General features: G+C 37.6%; 1 protein-coding gene across 21 annotated transcripts in view; it reads left to right on the forward strand.

The window, feature by feature from the left end:
* The first annotated feature begins 1082 nt into the window (after positions 1–1082).
* LOC137020427 (collagen alpha-1(XIII) chain-like) overlaps positions 1083–23700 on the forward strand; it is a 58478-nt gene continuing 35860 nt past the window's right edge. For 3 of the 21 annotated variants that reach the window (XM_067385955.1, XM_067385974.1, XM_067385969.1), the window contains exons 1-16: positions 1094–3921; positions 7044–7079; positions 8632–8658; positions 10699–10749; positions 13013–13048; positions 13556–13582; positions 13874–13900; positions 15080–15106; positions 15235–15261; positions 15374–15400; positions 18431–18496; positions 21626–21718; positions 22137–22178; positions 22312–22329; positions 22818–22844; positions 23287–23331. In XM_067385955.1, the coding sequence (XP_067242056.1) occupies positions 3841–3921; positions 7044–7079; positions 8632–8658; positions 10699–10749; positions 13013–13048; positions 13556–13582; positions 13874–13900; positions 15080–15106; positions 15235–15261; positions 15374–15400; positions 18431–18496; positions 21626–21718; positions 22137–22178; positions 22312–22329; positions 22818–22844; positions 23287–23331 (657 nt within the window). In that variant the 5' untranslated portion in view covers positions 1094–3840. Of the gene's footprint in view, positions 3922–7043; positions 7080–8631; positions 8659–10698; positions 10750–13012; positions 13049–13555; positions 13583–13873; positions 13901–15079; positions 15107–15234; positions 15262–15373; positions 15401–16380; positions 16441–17859; positions 17902–18430; positions 18497–21625; positions 21719–22136; positions 22179–22311; positions 22330–22817; positions 22845–23286; positions 23332–23700 lie in introns of all 21 variants that reach the window. The other 18 variants (XM_067385968.1, XM_067385975.1, XM_067385962.1 and 15 more) reach the window with 17 other exon arrangements.

The following is a 23700-nucleotide window of genomic DNA, read 5'->3' on the forward strand; positions in this document are numbered from 1 at the left end:
GCACAAGAGCGCCCTCAGGCTTTCTGATGGAGAAGCATTTACTACTGATCAAAGAGCAGTACAGCTCTGTCAAGCTTTGCATAAAATAATTGCAGCCTTTGCCAAATCGTGTGCGGTTTAATCGCGATAAATCATGCAGCCCTACTAGGGAAGTAGGCATGTTCTGAGCTGCGTTAGTAAGCCTCTTCAAAAATATTAATATAAAAACTAAATATACAAATTCTTGGCATGATGATATCGAAACAGTATTGTGATATAAAATATCACAATACTTTATGCTGGTTTGTTTTAAAGAACAGCATAATTAAATTAGTTTTCCCTGGGTACTTGTACTTTATGAACTCAGCATTTCTCCATACTCAGAATGGCTTTTGTCTGCTGAATATCTCTTATCCATGTAATGCTGCGCTCTTGGGAAGCGGTCACCCCTGTTTTACACTGGGGTGCCCCTTCATTTACCCAGCAGCGCTGTGGGCTAAATGAGAGCCACATGTGCCCTGCTACCGTGGATCTCAAATGAAGTGTTCTTCCGGTGGGTGACCTCTGACCTCGCCAGACACTCCTCTGGGCTGGCCTGAGCAGCACCCAGCAGGCCACAGTGGCCTGCTCCTACTCACCACCTGGGTCTGCACCTTGGACCTGCTATGCGTACTTCAACACGTTCATATATACACGGCACATGCAAACCAGCTCACTCGTATGCACCATAGACCACTATACACATTCCTAATGGCAGCTACATCCAGTGGAGATCTGTTCCTTTCTCTACACACTGCCGCTTATAAACACCTTCCAGCTGCGTCCAGGTCTCGTATACCTTACATGTGTGTCTACGACCTTTGAACCTATATATCCTATTAACGTTCTTTCATCGTTTCCCATGCACATTTCAGCAGTGATACACATTGCATTTAAAGCGAGCTGGAATTTTGTGATTGCCCAGTTACTTAAATACAAAATAGTAATCTTTTCCCTTTTTGGACTCTTTAAAGGGGTGTAAAAATTCCGTAAAGTCTAATGGAGTAATGCAATAAATTATTTTCTGTTTAAATATGTTTTAAAATGTAATTTATTTCTGTGATACAAAGCTGAATGTTCACATGATCCTTCAGAAATCATTCTAATATGCTGATTTGGTGCTAAAGAAATTTTTTTATTGTCAGTTAAAAAAAATGTGGGTTTTCATTTTTTATGGGGAATTTCCATAGACATAATGATTTTCATATTGTACAAAGTGTAGAATATAGAACCTACCCATCACGGAAAAATATCTGCATTTTTACATTTCCCAAACCATCATTCTATGTGATTTATAAGCTGTTTTTCTTGTGGGGTCCTTATAATGTAGTGTTTACCTGGTACACACATACACATTTGGGTTTTTCAATCATGTGTTTTACAAATTTTTTTCTGCATAAATAAAACAACACAAGAAACAAAAATTTTCTTAAATTGTTTCAAGGGGTTTGAATTTTTTTTTTTTTTATGTATATAGTCATATCAAAGCGTACAGACAGAAGATAGTGCCATGGATGTTTTTGTCTGTCTGCAATGGTTTCCTCCCCTGGGCTGAGGCTTGATAAATGGCTTCCCTCTCCACACTGTAGTCCAAGAGGAAAGCCATTACACGCACAGGCACATGCACACACACACACACACACACACACACACTAGTATGCACTTCCACAGGCACTATCAGTGCATTATCAGATAATGAAGAGTCTCACGGTGGTCTTAACAGAAAGGATCTTTATTTAAAGGATCTTTATTTCACACACAGTTTCTGCCAATCTCATGTTAATCTTGAGTACCTATAGAGTAGTAGTGCATCCTTCATATCTCCAAAAAGTCTTAAGAAACATACGCTATACCGAGTCTTTCCGAAAACAGCTGAGCGCCTGGAGGCGTGCCGTGTGAGCTGAGCTAAAGAGTGACGAGCTGTCACAAGCATGCGCAGCTTTTGAGTAGCGATCGTCTGCAAGCTATCAATGGTCAGCTAAACAAATGTATTTAAACACACACAATATTCCATCACATTATCCCTGGATAACTTTTGAATCACTATAATGAATATAGCGTATAGGGAATGATGAATAATGAATTTATGAATTCACTATGTTCGTGTTGTTTACACTATATGCACTTAGGCGCCTATTGCCAATAAAACAGACATTTGAAGCAGTTTTACTCACCACCTGCGGTTCCGACTCATGACCAGGATCATTATCGCTGTGATCGCTCCATCTTTCAGTTTCAAACGATCTGTAAATCCAGCGTAGAACTGGGCCTTGTTAATGAAACTATAAGCGCTGATCCTGAGGGCTCGAGCAGCCACGGAAAAGCACAAGATATTCTCCATTCATTTTAACCAATAAAAAAGTGATTGCAACTATCAGTTTCTACAGTTATTTTAATAACAAATATCGAGAGTACCTCAATGTAATGCATGAGCACAAAACTCTCAGCTCCACTTAACGCTGGGTTCTTTGGGAAGCAAGGTTATCTTTCCCTGACAACCAAAAACACACTTCTTTGGTGACATTAGTGATTTTGTGAAGTCCTGTGACCTGTGCAGCGTCCCTAAAGCCGAACGCGTGTTGATGGGCGTGCTCTTGCTCTCTCGCTCTGGTCAACCTGTGCGTGCATGCTCTTCTGGGAGAAGTGTCCGTACAAGGAATTCCGACCTATCTGACATCACACAGCGCCATACTTGAAGTTTGAAACTTTGGCCATGTTTAGCATGAGAATCCAACTCTTTAACTGTGTAAATAAGTCAGAAAACATGAAATAGCATTATACCCCCCTTTTAAATGATCAAACAGCTGTCAGGTTTTTACCACTAAACCTCTGCAATGAAAAAAAATCATTTTTTTCACAGCGGATTAGCGCACAGTGAATGAAGTGGACTTATTTGATTTAAACCAGAGCGATCTCCTCAATCGACTCTCAAGTCAAGCATGATATAAAGGATTCTCAGCCAGCACCTTCATCTGTGAAACAGTTTCATGCATGCTCGGGCCTCTTAATGAACATCTTTTTTTAATCAGGCATGTGGTACTATTCATTGTTCATGCTAGCACTAAATGCTTATGAAATATACTGAAATCAATCGTGTTTAGTGATGACATGAACTGAATTGACTTTCGCAATGAAATAAATTAGTATTTTGTCTTCTTTTCCAGTACTTATATAAACACCCTTAATGAAGATATTTTACAGGGAAAAAATGCATAAGATAATCCGACTTGTTTTCAGGAAATATTTTAAAAATATTATATATATATAATTGTCTTTATAATATTTTAAAAACATTTTTATATATTGACTCATGGACATGTTTATTATTATTATTATTCATCACTAAATTTATAATTAATGATGTTTAAAAAATGCCAGTGGGGTTAAAAAATTCAACTTAATTAAAGAAATATTCTCTGAAAGATTGTTTTAATACCTTATACAGTGTTTGTTTCTTCTGGAGTAACTTATCTTGTTTTAAGAATGTTTATATTGTATTTTGTACTGGAAAAATATAGATTAAAATGATTTTTTTGTGCAAGTTGAAAGTCATTAAATAAAAATAAACATGTCATTATATTAAAAAAAGATTTTCTGGGGTCCAAAGAAAATTCTGATATAAAAGCATTTGATGGTGTTTGCATTTGTGGAATGCTTCTTTGGAGTGTTTTCCTGCTGCTACCTTTGAGCCTTGCCACAATGAAATTAAATGCTGGATCACTAAAATTGTTTTCATTATTCAATATTGAAATCAACATCATTGTAAAAGCAGACTGAATTTTATTATGGCTTGGCAGGATGTTGTGTTCTTCTTAATCAGTAATGTTGACTGGTTCTTTCTTTATTCTGTACCCATTTCTCTCGCCCCTTTTTCAGGGTCCACCTGGACGAGCAGGCTTTCCGGTAACTGTCTCATAACGTGTCCTATTATCTGTCTTTCTGTCTTGTTTGGTTTTCTTGCACTTTACATTTCTCTAGTAGTGTCTTATTTTTAAGAAGCTGTATTGAAAAATTGTACCAGAAAACATTAATATGAAAAATACTACATTATTTATGTTGCAGCTATTCATATACAGCTTCTTTATTAGGACACACTGAGACCACCTTTTAACCAAGGGACTGAGAATATACAACCAATGTATTACGTTAAGAGTATGAGAGTATATTTAGCTGGTTTTGATTCTTAATAATGCCAATATACAGTGGAGTGGAAAGCATTCAGTTTATGACTACATTGTATATCTGTATTTTTTATATACTGTATTTTAAAATTTAGGAATTTGAAAAAAAAAAAAAAATGAAACCAAGAAGAGTTATGATGTAAAAATAATTATTTTAGATTTTGCAATATTGTTTGTTCGCTTATTAGATAAATAAATGTATGACATTGTTAATGTGAACCTTTTTTACAAACAGTCAAATGATCTTGCTTCCACTTGAGATCTTTCTGTTTAGATCATTTTCAAATCATGCTGGAGAACAAGATCAGCATGTTTTACACAAACGTGTGCACTCCACTGTTAAGCTATAGTATAATTTGTAATGTAGAAAAAGCATCAAAGTAGATATGACTCCAGAGTGGTGCACTAGTGGTCTCAGACTTTTGAACCCCACTGAATATCGCCCCAAACCAGATAAGCTAAGCTAGGCTTAATGTAATGAGACTCATTGTATTTTATACATGATTGTGTTCTCTCTGGCCCTTTGGTGTCTGTCTGGATCCATTCTTCTGAATTTCTGCTGTAATTTTAATATTACTAACTAAAACTCAAACACATCTGTCTTTCATTATGGCATGTTAGAAGAAGCCCATCTTATACAGTATGTGAACTCTATCCCTACCTGCCAATTATAACCTACAAACCCCCATCACACATGACAGCTCTTCTTGTGAAACTTTGCCATAAAATCTTTTTTGTGTACGTTTTGTTTAAATTGTTGACAGGTCTGGTCAAAATGTGAATGTGATCCCCCTGCCAAAGCTTTTGATTGATTGCAACCTAAGGAAATGAGATGAAATTTTGTATTTTTGTAGGATGGAAGGTAGGGGTGGGAAGGGGAGGGTGGCAAGTATTTTACACAAAATGTGTCCATTAGATTAGTTCTTCAAAAAAATATTGATATTGGCGTTCACGCTCTGTTGAACTATTAGGGAATACTTGTGGTTTGTATATTTAAGCTTTGAGGCACATTGGCGTGTATATATGGCTGTTTAACAATTTTGATTTGTAGTTAAGTACTTTGGGGTTCATTTGGATAAGTCTTTTTATTGTACTTTATCAAGCTACACTGTAAAGAATTATTTTCATAATTTATTATTACAGCAATCACAACTTAGATAATTAATGTAGTTCAGATAACATAATATTTTGAGTTCCTGTTGATTAAACCAATCGCCTTCATTTTATTAACTCAAATGTTTTATTTCAATGAACTCAAAATCTTAAGGCAACTATGTAATTTACTTTATTAAGTTAAACCAACAATTCTTTTTTTTACAGTGTACTTCTAATTTAAAGCTCTAGATCTATATGTCTGCAGTTATTAAATAAGTTATACTTAAATATACTTACATTATAGTTATACTAAAAGTTCACAGTATGACTAATTAATGCCATAAGGTAGTATTAAGTTTATCTCAAGTCAGCACCTTGGACAGAGCCAAGAGAATTCAGTCAAGTGACTTTCCTCTTGAGACCTTCAGCGACAGGCAGTGAATTAACTCTAAAGGCTAACTAAATGGACACTTCTGATGTTGGAATCTTTATCTTAACAGCTTTGAAACTTATAAAACACCTGCAAAGCTACAGTCCATGAGCTCAGTCGCTGTTTTAGCAAATGTTTTGTTGACTTCTGATGGGGTTTTGCCCCCACCCCACTTGAGTGAGTCGTCAGCAAGCTGTCAACGCTCCCAGCCCTTCTAATACACTGACCTGCAACGTTAAGAATGCAAATAAAAACAGCTGTAGGAATACAGCCTTGCATAATAAGTCACTTCAACATTGCTGGAGTTTATGGTCATGTTAAATAGTGTAAAACTTTTGGAAAAGCATTAGTCCAGGACTACAAATGGTGAATCCTTAGGGCTGTTTATTATATCAGGATCTCAGGTTACTTCTCACACATTTCCCATATGTTCTGGGGATTTTCTCCATAGTTAAAGGGATGTTTCAGTGTGGATAGCTAATTATGATAGAATGGGTTGTTTTCATAGTTTATTGTTGTTAAATGGATATTTCACCCAAAAAAAAAAATAAAAATCTGTCATCCTTTAGGACTCATGTTGTTCTAAATCCGTAGGCTTTCCTTGGAACTTAAAAGGAGAACATTCCATTGTTGATTCCATTGATCATGATACCTTTATGGTGCTTTTGCATCCTGTTTAAAGCCTGAAGGCTTCAGTTTCTGTGCATTGTAAATGCATGGAAAGAACTATGAAAAAACAAGTTTTCCAGTGGAAGAAAGAAAGTCATGCAGATTTAAAGTGACATACTGTTGAATAAATGATGACAGGATTTTCATTTTTAGGTGCACTATTCTTTTAAACCCTTCCAACAGGAAACAAACTGTCATGCTCCCAAACATTTTCAGTCACTTTATCATATTTGATATGGTCAGGTAGCAAACATCATCTTATGCAAGCACTGTGAAATGGCCCTAATAAAAAAGTTTGCTGCGTCAACCCCATGCTTTCATTGGGACCATGTAATCACTGATGGAGCTTGTTGTCTGACTGCTTTCATTTCAAATTCTTAAGTAGTTGACTTTTAGCTTTTGAAGTCTTTGGCATGCCTGCATCATCAGCTTTCAATTTACCAGTAGGTGAATGTTTAGTAATATAGACATTTAGTTGGCGTCTCACTGGTCAGCTTAACATTACTAACTTTTCATAGCCATATCATGTAAACATGTGGCTGAATGTCATTTAGTCAGTAGCGGTAGTGGGAGTAACTGCAGATTGTAGAGATTCAGTCTGTCAGATTTATTGTTCCTGATTTTCCTTTTAACTTTGCATTGACCACTAGGGAGACAAAGGATCAATGGGCATTCCTGGAAGAATGGTGAGTGATTTGATAATATGCACTAAGCCCAGCAAGGTAGTCTGTAGTATATCGCTGTAGTCTTGAATAATTGGTCATCAGTCCTCAGTGGCATGCCATCATTTAAAGCTAAACATTTGTAGCTAACTGTACGACACCTTTGCTTTTACAACAATCATTTATGCCAAAGTCCATATTGATCCTATCAAGTCAGATTGGACAATATTAATGTTTGATTTAATTGCTAAAGTATGTCATATACAACATCCGGTATCATTGGTTGTAATTCTAGTTCGTTTTGACCTGTTTTAGCTTGCACTGTGAATGTAAGCATTCACACGCTTTCACATTAACTTCTTCCAAATGTTTAATGTAGCATTTCAGCTTTTCAGCACAACTGTATTATATAAACTAAGAGCTATATCTTATTTATTCAGCCAGAAAATGGTTTCCACTTCATCGCCACCATTGATAGTTAAGGAAATGTCTGACTGAGAAGTCTGAAATATTTCCCTGTCACATTTGAACGAGGGCTGAAGAACAGAGTTCTTTCTGGCTGCATTTGATGAAATTCTCACTCCTTATTACTCAATTTGTCTTGGCTGCTCAGTCATGTAAAAATGATCTACTTGTTGAACTTTAAATAGAAAATAGACCTCAAAAAAGCTCTTTTTCTTATCAGATACACTCTACATGCTGAGAAGGTAAAATTCACAGCCAAACCTAGAGGAGATCTTGGAAGAAAAGTTTTGGATATATATCCACAGAGAGGACAATATGTATATATTCAAGACGAGAGAAACAGATTTGAAAACCACAGACAGAGCTGTGAGCTCTATTTTACCTCCTCATTCATAAGATTTGTGCATTTGGAATTGGCCATTTTTCAGTTTAGCACAATGCATGATGTGTTGCAACAGAAATCAGGGTCATCCAAAATCCACATAGTCATTTAGATGTCCCCCTGGAGCGTAGCAGCTACTCTTCCTTAAACATTTTCACTAAGAAACCGATAAAACTGCATTGTCCTCAAAGGAGACATTCCAGAATCTTGACCCTTGTATAGTTGCATACTCTAAGCTCACCCTAATGCTTTCTCTTGAAAAACAATCCCTACCTAAAAGCAGTCAGCAGCATTCAGCTCAAACTGTGAGCCCCAAGCTGAGTTTTCCATATTTCACCCAGTGTAAAGCTACATTGTGCTCCTTTAGATTCTCACAGGAAGCGTTTTTTCACTCTTCATGGCTTATCCCAACCCACCCTCCACCCCCCTCCAACCTCCTCCACTGACCAGTCTGTCTGTGAGAAAAGTTAGCAGCCCCCTCATCTACTATCCATTACTCCCCACAGGCCAGCAGTGTAACACTCCAGTGCTTCCGTTCCCCTGTAGCCTCCACCCCTCAACAACCAAAAATGCTCCAGTACGCCAGTGTGTCCCATTCCCCAACCTCCAAACACTCCGTCTCAGGCTGCTGCATGCCTGTGTCCTCTCAGAACCTCGCTAACCCTGGTTCCTCTCTCTGTCTCTCTCCTTCTCACTGTGCATGTGACTGTGTCTGCTGTGACTGACCAGGGCTTAAAGGGAAACCTGGGGGAGAAGGTAAGTGCAGGACGTCGGCCTGCATGTGCAAAATTGAGACTCTCTCACTGTGGGTGGCTGTGTTGATGCGGGTGTGGGGGGGGGCGACCTGAATCCATTGCACAAAGTGCACAGGTATCGTGATTTATATCAGAAAGGCTTCAGGCTTTATTTTGAAAGGCCTTGGGGGTCACATTCGGAAGACGTTTCCCACAATGCTTGGATTACCTGTGTTTATTCTTGGAGCGCTCTGAAGTTTTAAGACTCCCCACTCTAGACAAAGAGATGTTTGGAATGGAGCAGCTTACGAAATCCAACCACTTCGGGACACGTCCAAAACTATCCAAATGTTATGTAGTCACTAGAAGTCTCTTCGAGTCTGTATTTGGTATGACTGAGCACTCTAAACTGAATTTAGTACATTGAGCTTCAGTTCCCGTTGTGGCAAATGTGGTTTGAGCCATTCTTAAACCAGTCCCATTTGGCAGCTTCGCTCAGTGTTTGTACAAGCCAGCAGTTCTGCGGCGTCCCTTCATCGAGCTGGAATGATATGTAATCTGTGAGGCCGAACAAGCAATGTGAGGAGAAACATATTCTTCATTTCACCATCACAGAAAAGTAGTGAAACTTCTGGATAGTTATCCTCACTTGCCAGCAAAACAGTGTGGTTCAAAAGAACTTGGAAGGGAAATAAATAGTGATGTGACCACCGGGCCGACAAGTAAAGAAGAAGACAATATACGACCTTGGAAAGACCCACCTGATTCTCGTCCAGAGTAATCAGTGGGCTTCCCTTGTTGTTTCAGGGGTTTACTTTTTATCCCCTCTTTTTAAGTGCGGTCATGTTTTACCTTCCAGAAAGGGTAAGTCTTGACCCAACAAATTTTGGGTGAAGAACTTCACTTCATTAGATATCAAAACAAACCCCCATCAAGATAAATGGGCATGCTAGCCCTGAAACTGGCAGCATTAGTGCTTCAGTCCTCAAGCAAATAAATTCAGTTGAATCATAAGTGGTTGCGTTGGAAAGCTGAAGTCGGATGAAAATCAGGCGAATCGGTGATTGATTTGTTGAACTTTGCAAGAACTGCAGAACTTGAGACAATGTATTCTTTAGACAGAAAGGATTACTTGTTGAGCTAGATCGTATCATTCACGAGTAAGACCAATTCTTAAATACCAGCAGAATTTGCTCCTGCTTTGGCTGATTATATTTGGACTCTTTGTCCAGTCCCCTTTCCTAGCTGCCAAATGCATGTAATGTAAGCCTGTTCAAAGGGATATCTCTAGATCTTCAGTTGTCCTGTTGCACAGATCTCTGCAAGATTCTGTGGGTAACCATAAACCTTGGGGGCAAAGCTTAGGAGTCCTTTCCTTTTCCACAACCTGGAAATCAGTCTTTCGCTCTCTAATAACCTTTGTAGGTGACTCAAAAAAGTGCTAAAACAAATACTCCTTCATCCCCTGATAAAGTGGGCATTGAACCAGAAAAATTGTCCACAATTTGATGGATGGCTGAGTCATCAAAGGTGTCTTCCTGATAGTGTTTCACATGAGAGAGCTAATTAGGGAAAGTGCAGGAAACCCGAGAGCTTTCCTGTCTGACCACAGAGCGTTGCGGGATTGCACTTGGATGTTTGGTGCAGTGCTGCGGACAGGCCGACACCGTGCAAATCACCTAGTTTACGCCAGATAACCAGCCCGCCGGGCCATTTGCTATTTACTCAGCAGTGCTCCCTGACCCTCTCAATTCGCTGTCAAGATGTAAACTACGACTCTGAAATGAGAACCAGGGTCTGCTGACATTTTACTTACAGACCAAAATACAATTTTCACCTCTGAGCCACATGCAAGCGCTCTCCGTGAGGCGGCTTAGCAAAAGAGTTATGTTAAACAGATGTTATAGGGTGTTTTAGAAAGGGTTGTTCTATTCTGCAGATACAATATATTCACTGATACATTTGGCTTTGTGTACTAGGTGTAGTTTAGTAGATATCATTCTTTCTCTTTTCTGTCACTTCCTCTCCTCACTGTCTTTCTACCTCTCTTATCTGTCCGTAGGGAGCACCAGGAGAGCCAGGTCTGTCTATCATTGGCCCACGAGGACCTCCTGTAAGTGTTTGCTCTGTCACTGCTTAAACTCTTCATCATCTTCCTCTAATATCAGATCTCCAGAGTAGATACAAGTTAGAGGTGCAGATTTTAGCAGCTTTTGGCCTCAATCCTATGATTCCAAGAGTTCTTGGCAAGAGGTTGTTCTATTGTTTTTCTTCCCGCACTTAACTTACAGACCACCCCAAAGTGAGCTTGATAAATATATGGCGTAGGGTAGATAAGCAGGATCAGCATCATCTAGCACACTACTGTATGTGGAGCAAATCCAATGAATCTCTTCTAATCAAGACCTGATCTCTAATGTGCACGAACAGGACAGGAATCCCATAGCAGCTTGTATGGAAGCACTTACACTTCATCAGTGTATTTTGGGGCTGTGACTCCCACGTAATGACACCCATTAGGAATCTCATCTTCATTAGCAAGAAGGAATGAAAACATCCCAGCCCTTGTCATTATAATCCAGACATTAAACGTGCAGATTGTGCTGGATCTGTTAATGAGTGGTCAGCCATCAGGTGAAATGGGGCTTGTCCCCAAATTGGCACTCTTTCCCTTTCTTTGCATTCCTCTCAGTAAGACAAAATCGTAATGTTATGCAGTCAGAAGCGCAATTTCCTTGCTGATTATGCCGTGAAAAACTTTGTCCTGTGGTTTCCCCATTCATCCCAAAACACTCTTAAGGCAGGGCCGTCAGACTGTTCAGACATCTGTTTTTCTGCTTGCTGATTATACACTCCCCTATACCTCTGACCCATCACCTCTAATAAGGCGTCAAGAGTGGACATCAGGCATAGAGAACTGGTGACAGGTGAAGTTTCATCGCAGGGCTGCCTTAAAGGGAATGTCTTCAGCAGTTGAGCTGAAAGCATAGGCTTTGTCCTCACCTCCAAAAGGGTCACAGAGGTTGATTTGAGGCAGAAGTGTGGAGAGGCCAGCGGAAATGACTGCTTTAGCTAGGCAGGTAGACCTGATAGGGCGGTAAAAGTTTCTTTCTCACACATAAGTGGGGCAGTTAGGGAATAAAAAGAGCGATCATTAGATGATGTGTTGAGTTGTCTTTACATTTGCAGTTATTGTCCTAGCTGATCAGGGCCAAGGTTTTTTAAAGTTCTAAAGATACAACATCAATACAAGCTATTCTCGAATACGCAAAAGGAAAGAAGAAATAGATTACATGCAGTCTTACTGAGGCTATCAAAACAATTAATTAATTGTGATTATTATTGCTATGATTTCATGATTTGTCTTTAGAGGGCCAGATAGTACATTAATTATAATACATAGCAAATACATAGCAAAATCCCCTTTATAGGTTCCTTAGTATCACTGGACTCCAGTTTGTCTTAGGTGTCTTTTTTGTTTTTGTCTTGTTTTGTTCAAGATAAACTTTGAAAAATTGTGTCTGTCCTGAAAACGACTGAAAGTGATATTTAATCTTGGTTTAATTCCAAGATCAGACTGCAGTCAGAAAATTGATGTTGTGTCACTCCGGAAGAATGTTATGGATTGTGTCCATAGTGGATTTTTGGTTTAGAGGAATTTTTTTTTTTTTTGCTGGACTGGACTGGACTTGTATTCAGTTGTTTTCTGCTACATTTTGTTAGATTTTTGTGCCAACGAAATGAATGTTGTCAGTCCTGTTTTGGGTGATTCTGAGGGGGCACATGCTGCTACTTCCATTATTCCAGACCGTTAGGTTCCCAAGGCAGAGAAAATCAGCCATGTTCCAATAACTACCTGAGACCCAGACACACAATCCCCTTCATTAGCTCCGTTCACCTCTTCCTTGTAATTTTCTCTCAGGTTGCTCCAACGCAGTCTTTTTTGCCAGGCATATTGAATGACTTCCTCTTTTCCCAAGGGCTGGAAAAGTTTTTTCAGGAAAGCAAACTTAGTATTGTTCATAGGAGAATGTAGCACTAATGATTACTGACATTTACTTAATATGTGAGAGCCAATGAGACAAGGCTAACAAATTAAATAAGGACAAGTCTAATTTCTTCCAGTTAGTTCTTTCCAGTGTTGAATTTCAGTCAGTTTTTAGAGCTTTATTTGTCTTTGTCTCCTCATCCCACACAAAGTGCTTCCTACAGAGCAGGAAGGCTCCTGTCCTTCAACCTCAATTACGACACAACTGAGTTTGGAGGAACAATACTCCGTCTTTCAATACAGACCTCCTTTCATCGAGTTCACATAATCCTCATGTTTTTCGTATAGAAAATAACTGCTTATCTTTTTTCTTTCTGTCTCCCCTCAGGGACAGCCCGGTACTAGAGGATTTCCAGGCTTTCCGGTAAGTGACTTTTGTCTGAAGCCAACTGGACAAACTTCCAGTTTAGTTGTGAGTTTATAAAAGCCACCAATTAGCTACTGGTTCCTTGGCCCCTTATTTAATTGGTGCACATGGAAATGACTCAAGTAAGTGAGAATAAATGTAGAGCAGACTTGTGCAGATGTCATTCTAGAAGTCTGTGAGACTATATATACACAGTAAGGCATATAAATGTCCTAGAACCCCATCTAAAGGCTGTTTACCTCCTCTGGATATTAAAGGCCCTTTTCAGGTGTTTATTACCCTGCATGTTCACCGTTCAGCAGGACACATTGAGAACACTGAGTTAAATACAGTTCCATCAGTGTGTCTAGAGAGCGTTTTACACTTGACCTCTAAATTGGCCTGACACTCAAGGAAATACCTTTTTTTTTCATAAACATTGTCATATTAGCTTGTCTAGACAGAAGAATTGGAGCTGTTTTGTGCCTTCACAATATCGCCAATCTGCTGTTCACTTTTTTCCAGGGCCCCATCGGCTTGGACGGGAAACCCGTGAGTTTTGCTTCATTCCTTACAAATCTTTGAGTAATTGACACTTGTGCAGGTTTGGAACCTCCGAACCCTTGTACCAAATTATTTGGCAGTAATTGATGGTCATTTTGGCAATGAAGAGGATAATTATGGTAATAATAATTATGCCAATTATCGTAATAAATTCACTATTGTCGTCATCATGACAGAACATGAAATCAATAACGATATGTGTACAAAGAATGAAGTAATTTGTGTTACATAAAAAGGATAATGGATATTTTTCCTTTGCCTTTCCCCCCAATCTTACAGGGACAGAATGGTCCAAAAGGTGATATGGTAAGTATTTTTCTAACCATTTTACCTTACCATTGTTAACTGGCTTGAGAGATGCAGTGCAAAAGCAATTTCCTATAAATGTGATCCTAAGAAAACACCTTGGCTGGAATTAATTGAAGTGTTAAAATACAAACCTAAATACTTTTTGTTTAAAGGGACACACATAATGAGATCTGTCATGTTCACTTTAACTAATGAAATACCATTGGAATAAAAACCATTCATCATAAAGAGAAATATGTAAAGAAGTAAAACATGTCATAAAGAAAAATTTGTCAGTGTCCATAAAACTCACCGGTTGAGCCATTTGTTTTCAAGATGGCTTGTTACAGTGATGTTTATCTAGGCTGTAAGCATGGCCATATAAATTCACAAGAACAACACTCTTGTAGTTTGATTTATGGGTAGAGTGACTGAATGGCATTGTGTGTGTGCAAGAGAGAGTGAGAGAGAGAGAGAGAGAGAGATGAGAGGCTGTATTTCATTCAGTGGGGTTTATCAAAAGTAACTTTTAAGTGAATATCTGTATGACTTTAGCCGCATGTGGTATTAAAACAAGGACATTGAGTTGGCTCTGTCCTCTTAAACTGCGACTTGAAAAAACGTAGTCAAGATTTTTCTTTTACGTGATGAAAGACAATGGGCAGATAGAAAACCATTCCTTATAAAATATAGTACAACCTCTATGTTTTCTCTTTTATAGCATCGTGAGAAACGGCAAGCTTAGAAACTATAAAAGAGAAGCACTTTTCCGAATTGACACCTTTATAAGACAGCATCAGAGCTGAACGGCCCCTGCTGAGCTTTTGAACATGCCTCACTGAGCTTTTAAAGTAATACATAGCTTACACAAATATACTGTAAGATGGATTTTATATATATATATTTATTTTATACGTTTCTGCTAAAGTTCCATTGTCATTTCTAAGGCTGCAGGTTACATGTTTTTCAGAGGGCATGATTTATTAAAAGCAGCCACTGAAGCTCTCCATACAAGCTCTCCATTTTAGCTATTAGCCTTTTTTGTATTTCCTTTTCAACATTAGAAATTAATTTATAAGGAACTGTTTTTGTGATTGTTATGACTGAGAGGTTTGGCATTGTTGGTCGTAAACAGGAAAAGATAATCATGGACAACCCAGTAACACCTCCATATTATAATTGTGATTATTTTCCCAGGGTCCTCGTGGTCCCAAAGGAGTACCAGTAAGTATTTGCTTAAATATATATTAATATATTATCATAATACCAGAGGAGTTTTTACAGTGGAATGTTATGCATGAATTATGTTTTGAATAGATTTTAAGTGTTTTGTTCAAATCTTATTTTTTCAGGGTGAACCTGGTCCAAAAGGAGAGAAGGTAGAATTCATGCATAAAATTCACTAAAATAATAGCAGCTAATTTTCTTATAATTTGTGAAATTACCTTAGAGGACAATGCATAATAGATTTTCTTTCTTTCTTTTTTCTAGGGTGTATGTGGTGATTACACTCACAGGGTGAGTGAATGTTTTATTAAACTTACTGAATTGATTTTGTGATGATATACACACTGTGAATGTTTCATTTATGGTTTAAAAATAAGTTACCAAATATGATTCAAAGGTTGTCTGGCGTTGAGTGCTGAAAAATCCCAAGCATATGTTTTCATTCCAGTTTTACGTGATAGTCTTCTATTTGTCAAAGAGATTTGTCTTGTTTACCCTTAAAAAGACATGTACAACATGCTTTGCGGTTAATTTACAGACATTAACATAGAGGGAAAAAGGGAAGGAATAATGGATCGGCAGCTTAGATAGTCTCAGATAGGTAGCACATGCCAAGGCAGGGCCTCAAAAGTCGATCAGCCCTCTCTCGGGAAAATCACAGTTTCATGTAAACATAGCAATTTTACCAACAGCCTGCTGAATTGGATTTGATAAGACTCTCTTTTAAAAGGGGTTTTGGTAACAACCCTAGCCTATTTAAATGTAATTTTGGCCTTTTGAAGCTATTTTATCAATTATGTAATCTCAAAAACAACACGCAATATAAAAGCAGAAAAATAGACTTGGCAGTAGATGTTTCTACTGAATCTGTGTTTTGATTGCAAAAAGAAAGAACAGAAACAGCAGCAGGACACGTACAGTTGATAGTTTTTGATAGTTTTGTACTTTTATTATGTACAGTATAAGTAAGTGTAGTCAGTATATCGTACAGATATATCACATCAAAACAGAGTCATTCTCTCTTCATGCGTGTCAGCCAGGCCTCGTGGGAGGCCGTTGATTATTTAGAAGGCTGCACATAAGGGTGGTCTTTTTGTACTGTAGGTTATTTGCAGTTAAGGTTAAAGCCAAAGGTCACTGCGCTAGACTGAAAGGATACACCCTGCAGTGATGGAACAAAAATGGGTATTATCACTTGAATGTGTGTGTGTGTGTGTGTGTTTATGTATCCGTATCCATGTCCGTGTATTTATATGTTGGGCCATTTTAAGCAGGGGCTCCCAATGAAAACGCTGGCAGCTTTGCGCTCCAGTCAGGCTCTGATGTTGAAGGTTTGTGGGCTGTTCGCTGTCCCTCATCCCTATTGTCGTGATATGTGTGTTACAGTCCTGCTGCAAAGAGAGACATAGCTGAAAACTGTGCTCTAGTTTATCTACATCCACTGTTGGAGGTGCAGAGAGGTGCCTGTTATTATAACTGATTGAAAACACTGTAGGAATTTATAATGGCATATATTAAAACACAGCTGTTTTCCTGCCTTTTCTTGGGCCTTCTCAGGGAACTTTTATGGTTGTGTTATAACATTTTAAGGTACACTATGCAACTGTAACTTTATATGACATCAAGATGCATCCAAATGTTTTTTGGATATGTTAAATACATAAATTCCATGTCTCTTTTATATTTTGATTGGCCTCCTTATGCATAGAGTACCTTAACACAATGTAACATTCTGGTTAAATTGGTGAAAAACCTTCTGCAGGGAGATAAGGACACTTTAAAACGCTTGCCTTCTTTCTTTATTTGTCTTTATTATTTCTTTATTTAATTTGTTTTATATGTATTTTCCTCCTTCTCTGAAATTCATTGAGACAATCAGTGTGTTTTTGTATATATGATATTATAGATTATGTATATTGATTTTTTTTAAAATATAGCATATATATTTATATACATATATTATGTTTATATATTGGAATATGTACACTACGTTCGGAAGTTTGAGGTCAGTATGATTTTTTATTTTTTTACAAGGATGCATTAAATTGATCAAAAATGACATTTATGTTAAAAAACAAAACAATTTCAGATAAATGCTGTTCTTTTGAACTTTATATTCTTCAAAAAAAAATCCTGAAAAAAGTACCACTGTTTCCATAAAATTTATAAGCAGCACAAATATTTTCAGCATAACATTATAATAATAAGAAATGATAATAAGCAATGATAATAAGTAATGTTTCTTGAGCAGATTTCTGAAGGATCATGTGACACTAAAAAAAATTTACCATCACAGGATTAAATTATATTTTAAAATATAGTAAAACTGAAAATAGTTATTTTAAATTGTAAATTTTTTCAAAGTTTTTACTGTATTTTTGATCAAATAAATGCAGGCTTGATGAGCTTAAGAGACTTCTTTTAAATATCATCATAATTCCACATAATTCTTATAATAATTTTTAAAAACCTTACAGACCCGAAACTATTGAACAGTAGTGTATATTCCATGTACAGCAAGGTCCAAAAGACCTCATTGAAAATATTTTAAATTAGAATTAGAATGCAAAATTAAATCATTTTCAGTAATTCTTCCGTTCTTTTAGACTTTTGGAACCATTATAGATAATTTTTACTTCCAAATCTCACAAGAAGGCAAGTTTTATTTAGGGTAATATCAACTATTAGTGGTTTATCTATGGGTCAATAACTCTTGAATCTGTGCTTTGCAATGCTGCTGATCTCAACAGAAACGCCGTATTGTCAACGTCTGTGCTGGAGGACAGGCCGCAGTAAGTCTGTTGCGAAACTCTCTTTGTAGCAAGACTGAATCCAGCCTGATCTACACAGCATTGCTGCAGAGTTACAGGTGCTGTCACAGCGGAGATGGACATAGAAACATTATCATTGATAGTGTTTGATATGTGAAGAAATTATCAACATTTAATCAAAAGCATAGTTTATATTCTTTTATCTACATATTACTAAACCTAAATCTTTTATTGAGCCATTAATTGTGAGAATTTTTTACATTTATAAACAGCAAACCTACAGTACTCCGTTCTGATGGACCCGTGACTCTGTACAGTGATGCTGAATCCTTTTGGCTCTGTCTTTCCTTTCTTCTTCATCATCTTTCTCTCTCTCTATCCCCTTGGCTTGATTTTTCCTTACTGTTCACTCTCTTTTTCATTTGTTTTCTGTTTTTTCCCTTCACCTCCTCTTCTATCTCTGGCCCGTTTCCTTCCTTTGGCCTCCTGGTGAACTTGTGTGGCCTGGTGGTTTTGTGCACCGTGTCCCACCTGTGCTTTGTGACCTCAGCAGATGTTGCCCATCACCGTCCGCAACATGCCCTCAATAAGCCCTCTAATCCTAAAGCGCCTCAAGGTACATCTCTCTCTGCCACCCTCGCACCCCTTCCTTACGGATGCCAACCTCCATCCACCGACTGCCAGCCAGGCCTCTTGTTGCCCCAATACTTGACATATCTCTGTTGGAAATTTGAGTTCATTAACAATTACTAGGCTCTAGACAAACAGCCAGAGGTGAATTATCATAGCCAATAGTTTCACTGTCTTGAAATACACTTCTTTCCTGAAATAATGTCCAATTCTCAAAATTTATTGGCGTATAAACTCTACCCGACAGCAAGAACTTCTGTCAGGCCCTCTCTGTCTTTTCAGTCATTGTCCATCTGTTTTAACTGGACGTTATCTCAATAAAATTCTCTAATACATAATGGATTGTCCTTATATGTCTACTCGTATGATAATGTTGGACAAATTTAAGGATTGTTCAGGTATTTTTGAGCTGACAAGAAGTCATCTGAATAGTACCAGATATTGTAATACTTTTTCAGATTTTTGGCTATTTTGGAAATAAAAGATTAATACATCTACTAGAGAATTTGGTATATAAGAAATATTTTAAAGACCCCATGAAATCAAATATTAATATTAATATTTGATAAATAATATTAAGTAACAACATGTAATTAGGGTTAGGATTAGGGTTTGGTTTATGTTTAGTTGCATGTAATTATGCATAATTTATAGTTATTACTATAGTAACTGCATGTAACATATGTAACAATAACACTAAAATAAAGTGTTACGCTTTATTTTAATGTGTCCTGGTTACAGTGTAATTAGGTTCAGGTTTAGGGTTTGGTTTATTGTTAGTTTCTTGTAATTACACATAATTAATGACACATTAATATAAAGTGTTAGTTTATACAAATTGTTAAAAATGTATTTGTATAACGTTAGCCTCATAGCATAATTGCCCAGCTCATATTTCAAAGGCAGATATCACAATTTGGCCAAAAAATGACTTAGGCAATTATGCTATGAAGCTAAGTAGGATAAGTAGGAATTAACCTACATACTGTAAGTATTTTTCTTTATTTGTTTTTAGATATTGCATTAACTAATGTTGACATGTAGAACCTTATTGTAGAGTGTTACCAATTGACTTTCAGCACATATGCATTAACAGTCTTTCTCAGGAAAACAGACCAAAAATATTATGACATAATCTTGCACTCATCGGCGTGTCCAATTTGTTTGTCCAATCAGATGCTCTCAAAAAATGTGAACAAAACCACTCGTTAAGCCATTTCATGGGGTGTTTAAAAGTTAAAAATGTATATATTTTATTCTGCAATGACTCATCAAATCCCTTAAGAACGGTAAGCAGGGCTACAACCATATTAACAAAGCAAACAGAACTTTTAAAAATATTCAACAGAAGTTTAAAAACAATGACTGTCAAAACATAGCACAAAAATGAGACCGCTTATTTAGCAGAAAAGCGAGTCTTGCCTTAAGGAACTTCGGCCTGTCTAAAAGGCCCTCTGCCTTTACTGCCCAATCAAGGAAGCGCTCCTGGCACAGGTTGACCACGGTTGGCACCCGTCCTCCATCTTATTTCTACAGGTGTGTAGTCTGTGCGCACCAATTTCGAGTACCATGTTTGGAGACAATGGTACAGACTGTAGAAGACCACAGTGTTAGAGAAAGTACTTTGCAGCTGGTTTCCTAGGTCTCCAGATTGGGTCGGGTCTGTGCATTGGATGGAGATCATGGAATGTCTCCTTTTAATGGATCTACATCTGGCCTCATAAATCAAATCTTGACAAGTCCTGTCAAGGAATAAATGGATAAAATATGGATCTAAAACTGATGGATGTATTCCGGATTTCTTTGAGCTTCAGACTTTGCTACTGAACAGAGACAGTGTTAACGAAAGGGCTTTCTTTGTCACGGTATCTGCTCTACTTGTGGTTAATCAGTCGTGTACATGGCTGCCAGCATGATGGAGGTCTTAATTTTCTGTCTATAGTAGCAGACTTGGAAGTAAATGCAGTTAATGGAAGGAAAATTATTCGAACTTCTAACACCAAATGTTCAGTTTGCAAGTCTCTTTAATGTTGAAAACAGACATTTTAAAAATTAATTACACAGCAGAATTCTTCAGAACTAATCAGTTCTCCTCATGGTCTTTTCTCAGGAAGAGTACGATATTGTTTAGTCCAGTCTTATTTCCTACTCGCTGTGTAAATACTGGACACTTTCCTGTAGATGATTTTGTTTAGTCTATTTTTGTGTTGAAGGTCTCTTCTTGCTCATAACTGAGAAGTACCCGAGATAGTATTAAAACAGCCATGAGTGGATCATGTAGAGCAGTGGTGTTCAACTGGTTCGTCGGTAGGATTGCGGACTCCAGGGAAAAGCTATGCTAAACATGAATAATAAAATAAACCAAATAAATAGGCTTATCAACCTTTCAAAGGGAGGAGAAAAGTCATCTCATATATTTCGTTGTTTACGTCAAAGGCTGTGTGTCCAATCAAACTCACCGGAAAAAAAAATGACCTGGACTACATGGATTTTGAGTTCACTTACAGTGAGGATTAAATTGAGGTTTCAATTTTAAACAACAAACAATTTTGGGTTGCCACATGATGTCTAATTCTAAATAGGCTTTTGAAACAAACTCAGTTAGGAACCACAGACGTAGACCTGACTGAGGAAGATCTGTGAGGCCACAAGCAAAATTGTATGGTTTGTTAAGCTGAAGGCATTAGCTAATGGCTAGTGGGCCACTGAAGAGGTTCTTAAAAGCATTAAGTGTAAAGTTGTAGTTTTTCCAAACTTTTTTCCGCAAATCTTTTCCTTCCACTATTTTCCAAACATGGTACTCTATAAACTAGAATAACATCAAGTATCTCATCCTAACACTTGACTTTCAACTCAACCTTCAAACTTTGGTTCCTCTCAGCTTCAAATCCATTGTGTCATCAGTGAATTATTATAAATATTTTAAATACATTTACATTTTATAAAGAACTTTAAGTAGATATTTCATCAACAGCTTTGCTCATTCTATAATTTCATATCTGATTATTGTGACTTACTGGATTTGAATCGGAGTGGATCCTGCCATTGATGTTATGAATTGTACATTATATCCAAATGGTTTCTTTATCTCAGATGCTAACTTCCTGTCTCTCAGCAGGGCGAGCCTGGAGCACAAGGACCACCGGGACCTCCTGGCCCTCCAGGGCCTCCTGGGACTACTGGTCTAACTGGTGCTAGTGGGCCTCCGGTATGTCTCAATTATTTATTTATAAGCTAAATAATGTACAGTCAGGATTATTATTATTGCAAAATAAACCCCTTTGTGTCATGTGCAATAATGGCTGTATATTAATCCTGGTTTTGCACATTTGCACTTTAGTAACTCCATTTGTTGATGTTGTTTGTGTGTGTGTGTGGTCCTGGTAAGGACCAAATGTCCCCAAAAATACAGTAATAAATTGTACTATATGTTATTTTTTGACAAAGTAAAAATACAGTAAGTTTTCTGTGATGGGTAGGTTTAGCGTCAGGGTTAGGATTAGAGGAATAGTATATTCAGTTTGTACATTATAAAAATCATTATTTCTATGTCTATGTTTCCCCATAAAACATGGAAACCCAACATGTGTGTGTTTTAACTATCTACCTACTCATTTTTGGCATAGGGTAAACCTGGAGAACCTGGAAAACCTGGAAAAGACCCAAGGGTGAGTATTTAAATACATGCATACATTGTCATTCTTACCTTCCTAACATGGATACTCAGCATTACTTGAAATGAAACCAGAACTATCTACAATGCTTCAAACTGAAAGTATGTTTCTCTTTCTTTCATTTTAGATGCTACCGGGGCTGAAGGTAAGCTTGAAAACCATACAGCTGTCCAGCTGCACTGCAATGATAGTATTTTCCACAGGCGAGTCATAAACAGGATCACATGAAGTTCACACACAGTTCAGCAGCCTACAGGGTGGGTCTGCTCTGTCTTTGCCAGTACAGAAGGGGTGGATATGCCATAATTGATTAACCGTGTTGCTGTTAGATAAGTATGTATTTCCCCTAATGCATTAATTGCCACTGATTTTATACTGAGGAATTTTGATTGTACTCCATTTAGAAGCTCTGGTCCCTTATAGGAGCACACTTCAGCTCTCTAAAAAAGATTGTCTGCCAGGCTATATAAGACCTGTAACTAGAGACTTACTCCTTTGGACGTGAAGTTCCCAATAAACGAATACCACTCTACTTAATGCCCCTTTTAAACAAATAAAAACACTTCTCGATAAAAGCCACATAGCAAATAGATGGATATTTGATAGTTTTTGATTTTTTTTTTTTTTTTATAGGGTGAACCCGGTGTACCTGGACAAAAGGTGAGTATGTCCATCAAAGTTCATGAGTAGACATTTATTGTTTGTGTTATATGAAACGCCATTTTTTACATCCCACATTTTAGATCTAGAAATTTGGAACTGCTGCTGATTGCTTAAGCAAAAGGGTTAGAAATGAATCCTACTCCTCTGAGGAACCTTCAGGAATTAAGCAGAACTGTGAGGGAGTGACGTATCAATTAATCATTCAGCAGAGTGATTGAAAACCACTAAGCTAAAAGGCATGGCCCTGAATGTGAGAATCATTAATCGGCATGCTAGATGAAACATTTTAAACTGGAGAAAGAAGTTTGGCACATCACTTTAAAGTCATGCTAGACCACAGATAAAATATTAGTGGATTAGAAAGAACATAATTCATCTGCTCAACAAACTCTTTGCTTCATGCATGGCCTTCTTTTTCTGATTTTTCCTTATCTCTCAGGGTGATCGTGGTGAAGAAGGTCCAAGTGGACCTGAAGGCCCCAAGGTAAGAATCTGTAACCTTTGACTGGTTTAAGCAGCTTAAATAATTACACTGCTCCACAGGTCACCCATCACTTCTGGGTCAACCCATTACATAATCCCATACATCAGATTGACAGCCCCCTTTGAGTCTGATTCAAATCTTACTAGCTTTCTCCCTTTATTTTGTCACTCAGAGTCTTGAAGTTTGGGTGCAGAAAAAGTCGTATTCAAATTACATACTTTCTTTAATCAGGCCTCCAACAGAAGAGAGTGGGATTTCATCTAAAACCCTCTGTAGGTGTGACATCAGATACCCAAAACATACAGTTTTGATTAAGCCAGTGGGACGGCACCTTAACTGTTTGAGTTACCAGTTTAAATACCACTGGAG

This window comes from Chanodichthys erythropterus, chromosome 5 (genome assembly GCF_024489055.1).
Source record: "Chanodichthys erythropterus isolate Z2021 chromosome 5, ASM2448905v1, whole genome shotgun sequence".
Classification (NCBI taxonomy): Eukaryota; Metazoa; Chordata; class Actinopteri; order Cypriniformes; family Xenocyprididae; genus Chanodichthys; species Chanodichthys erythropterus.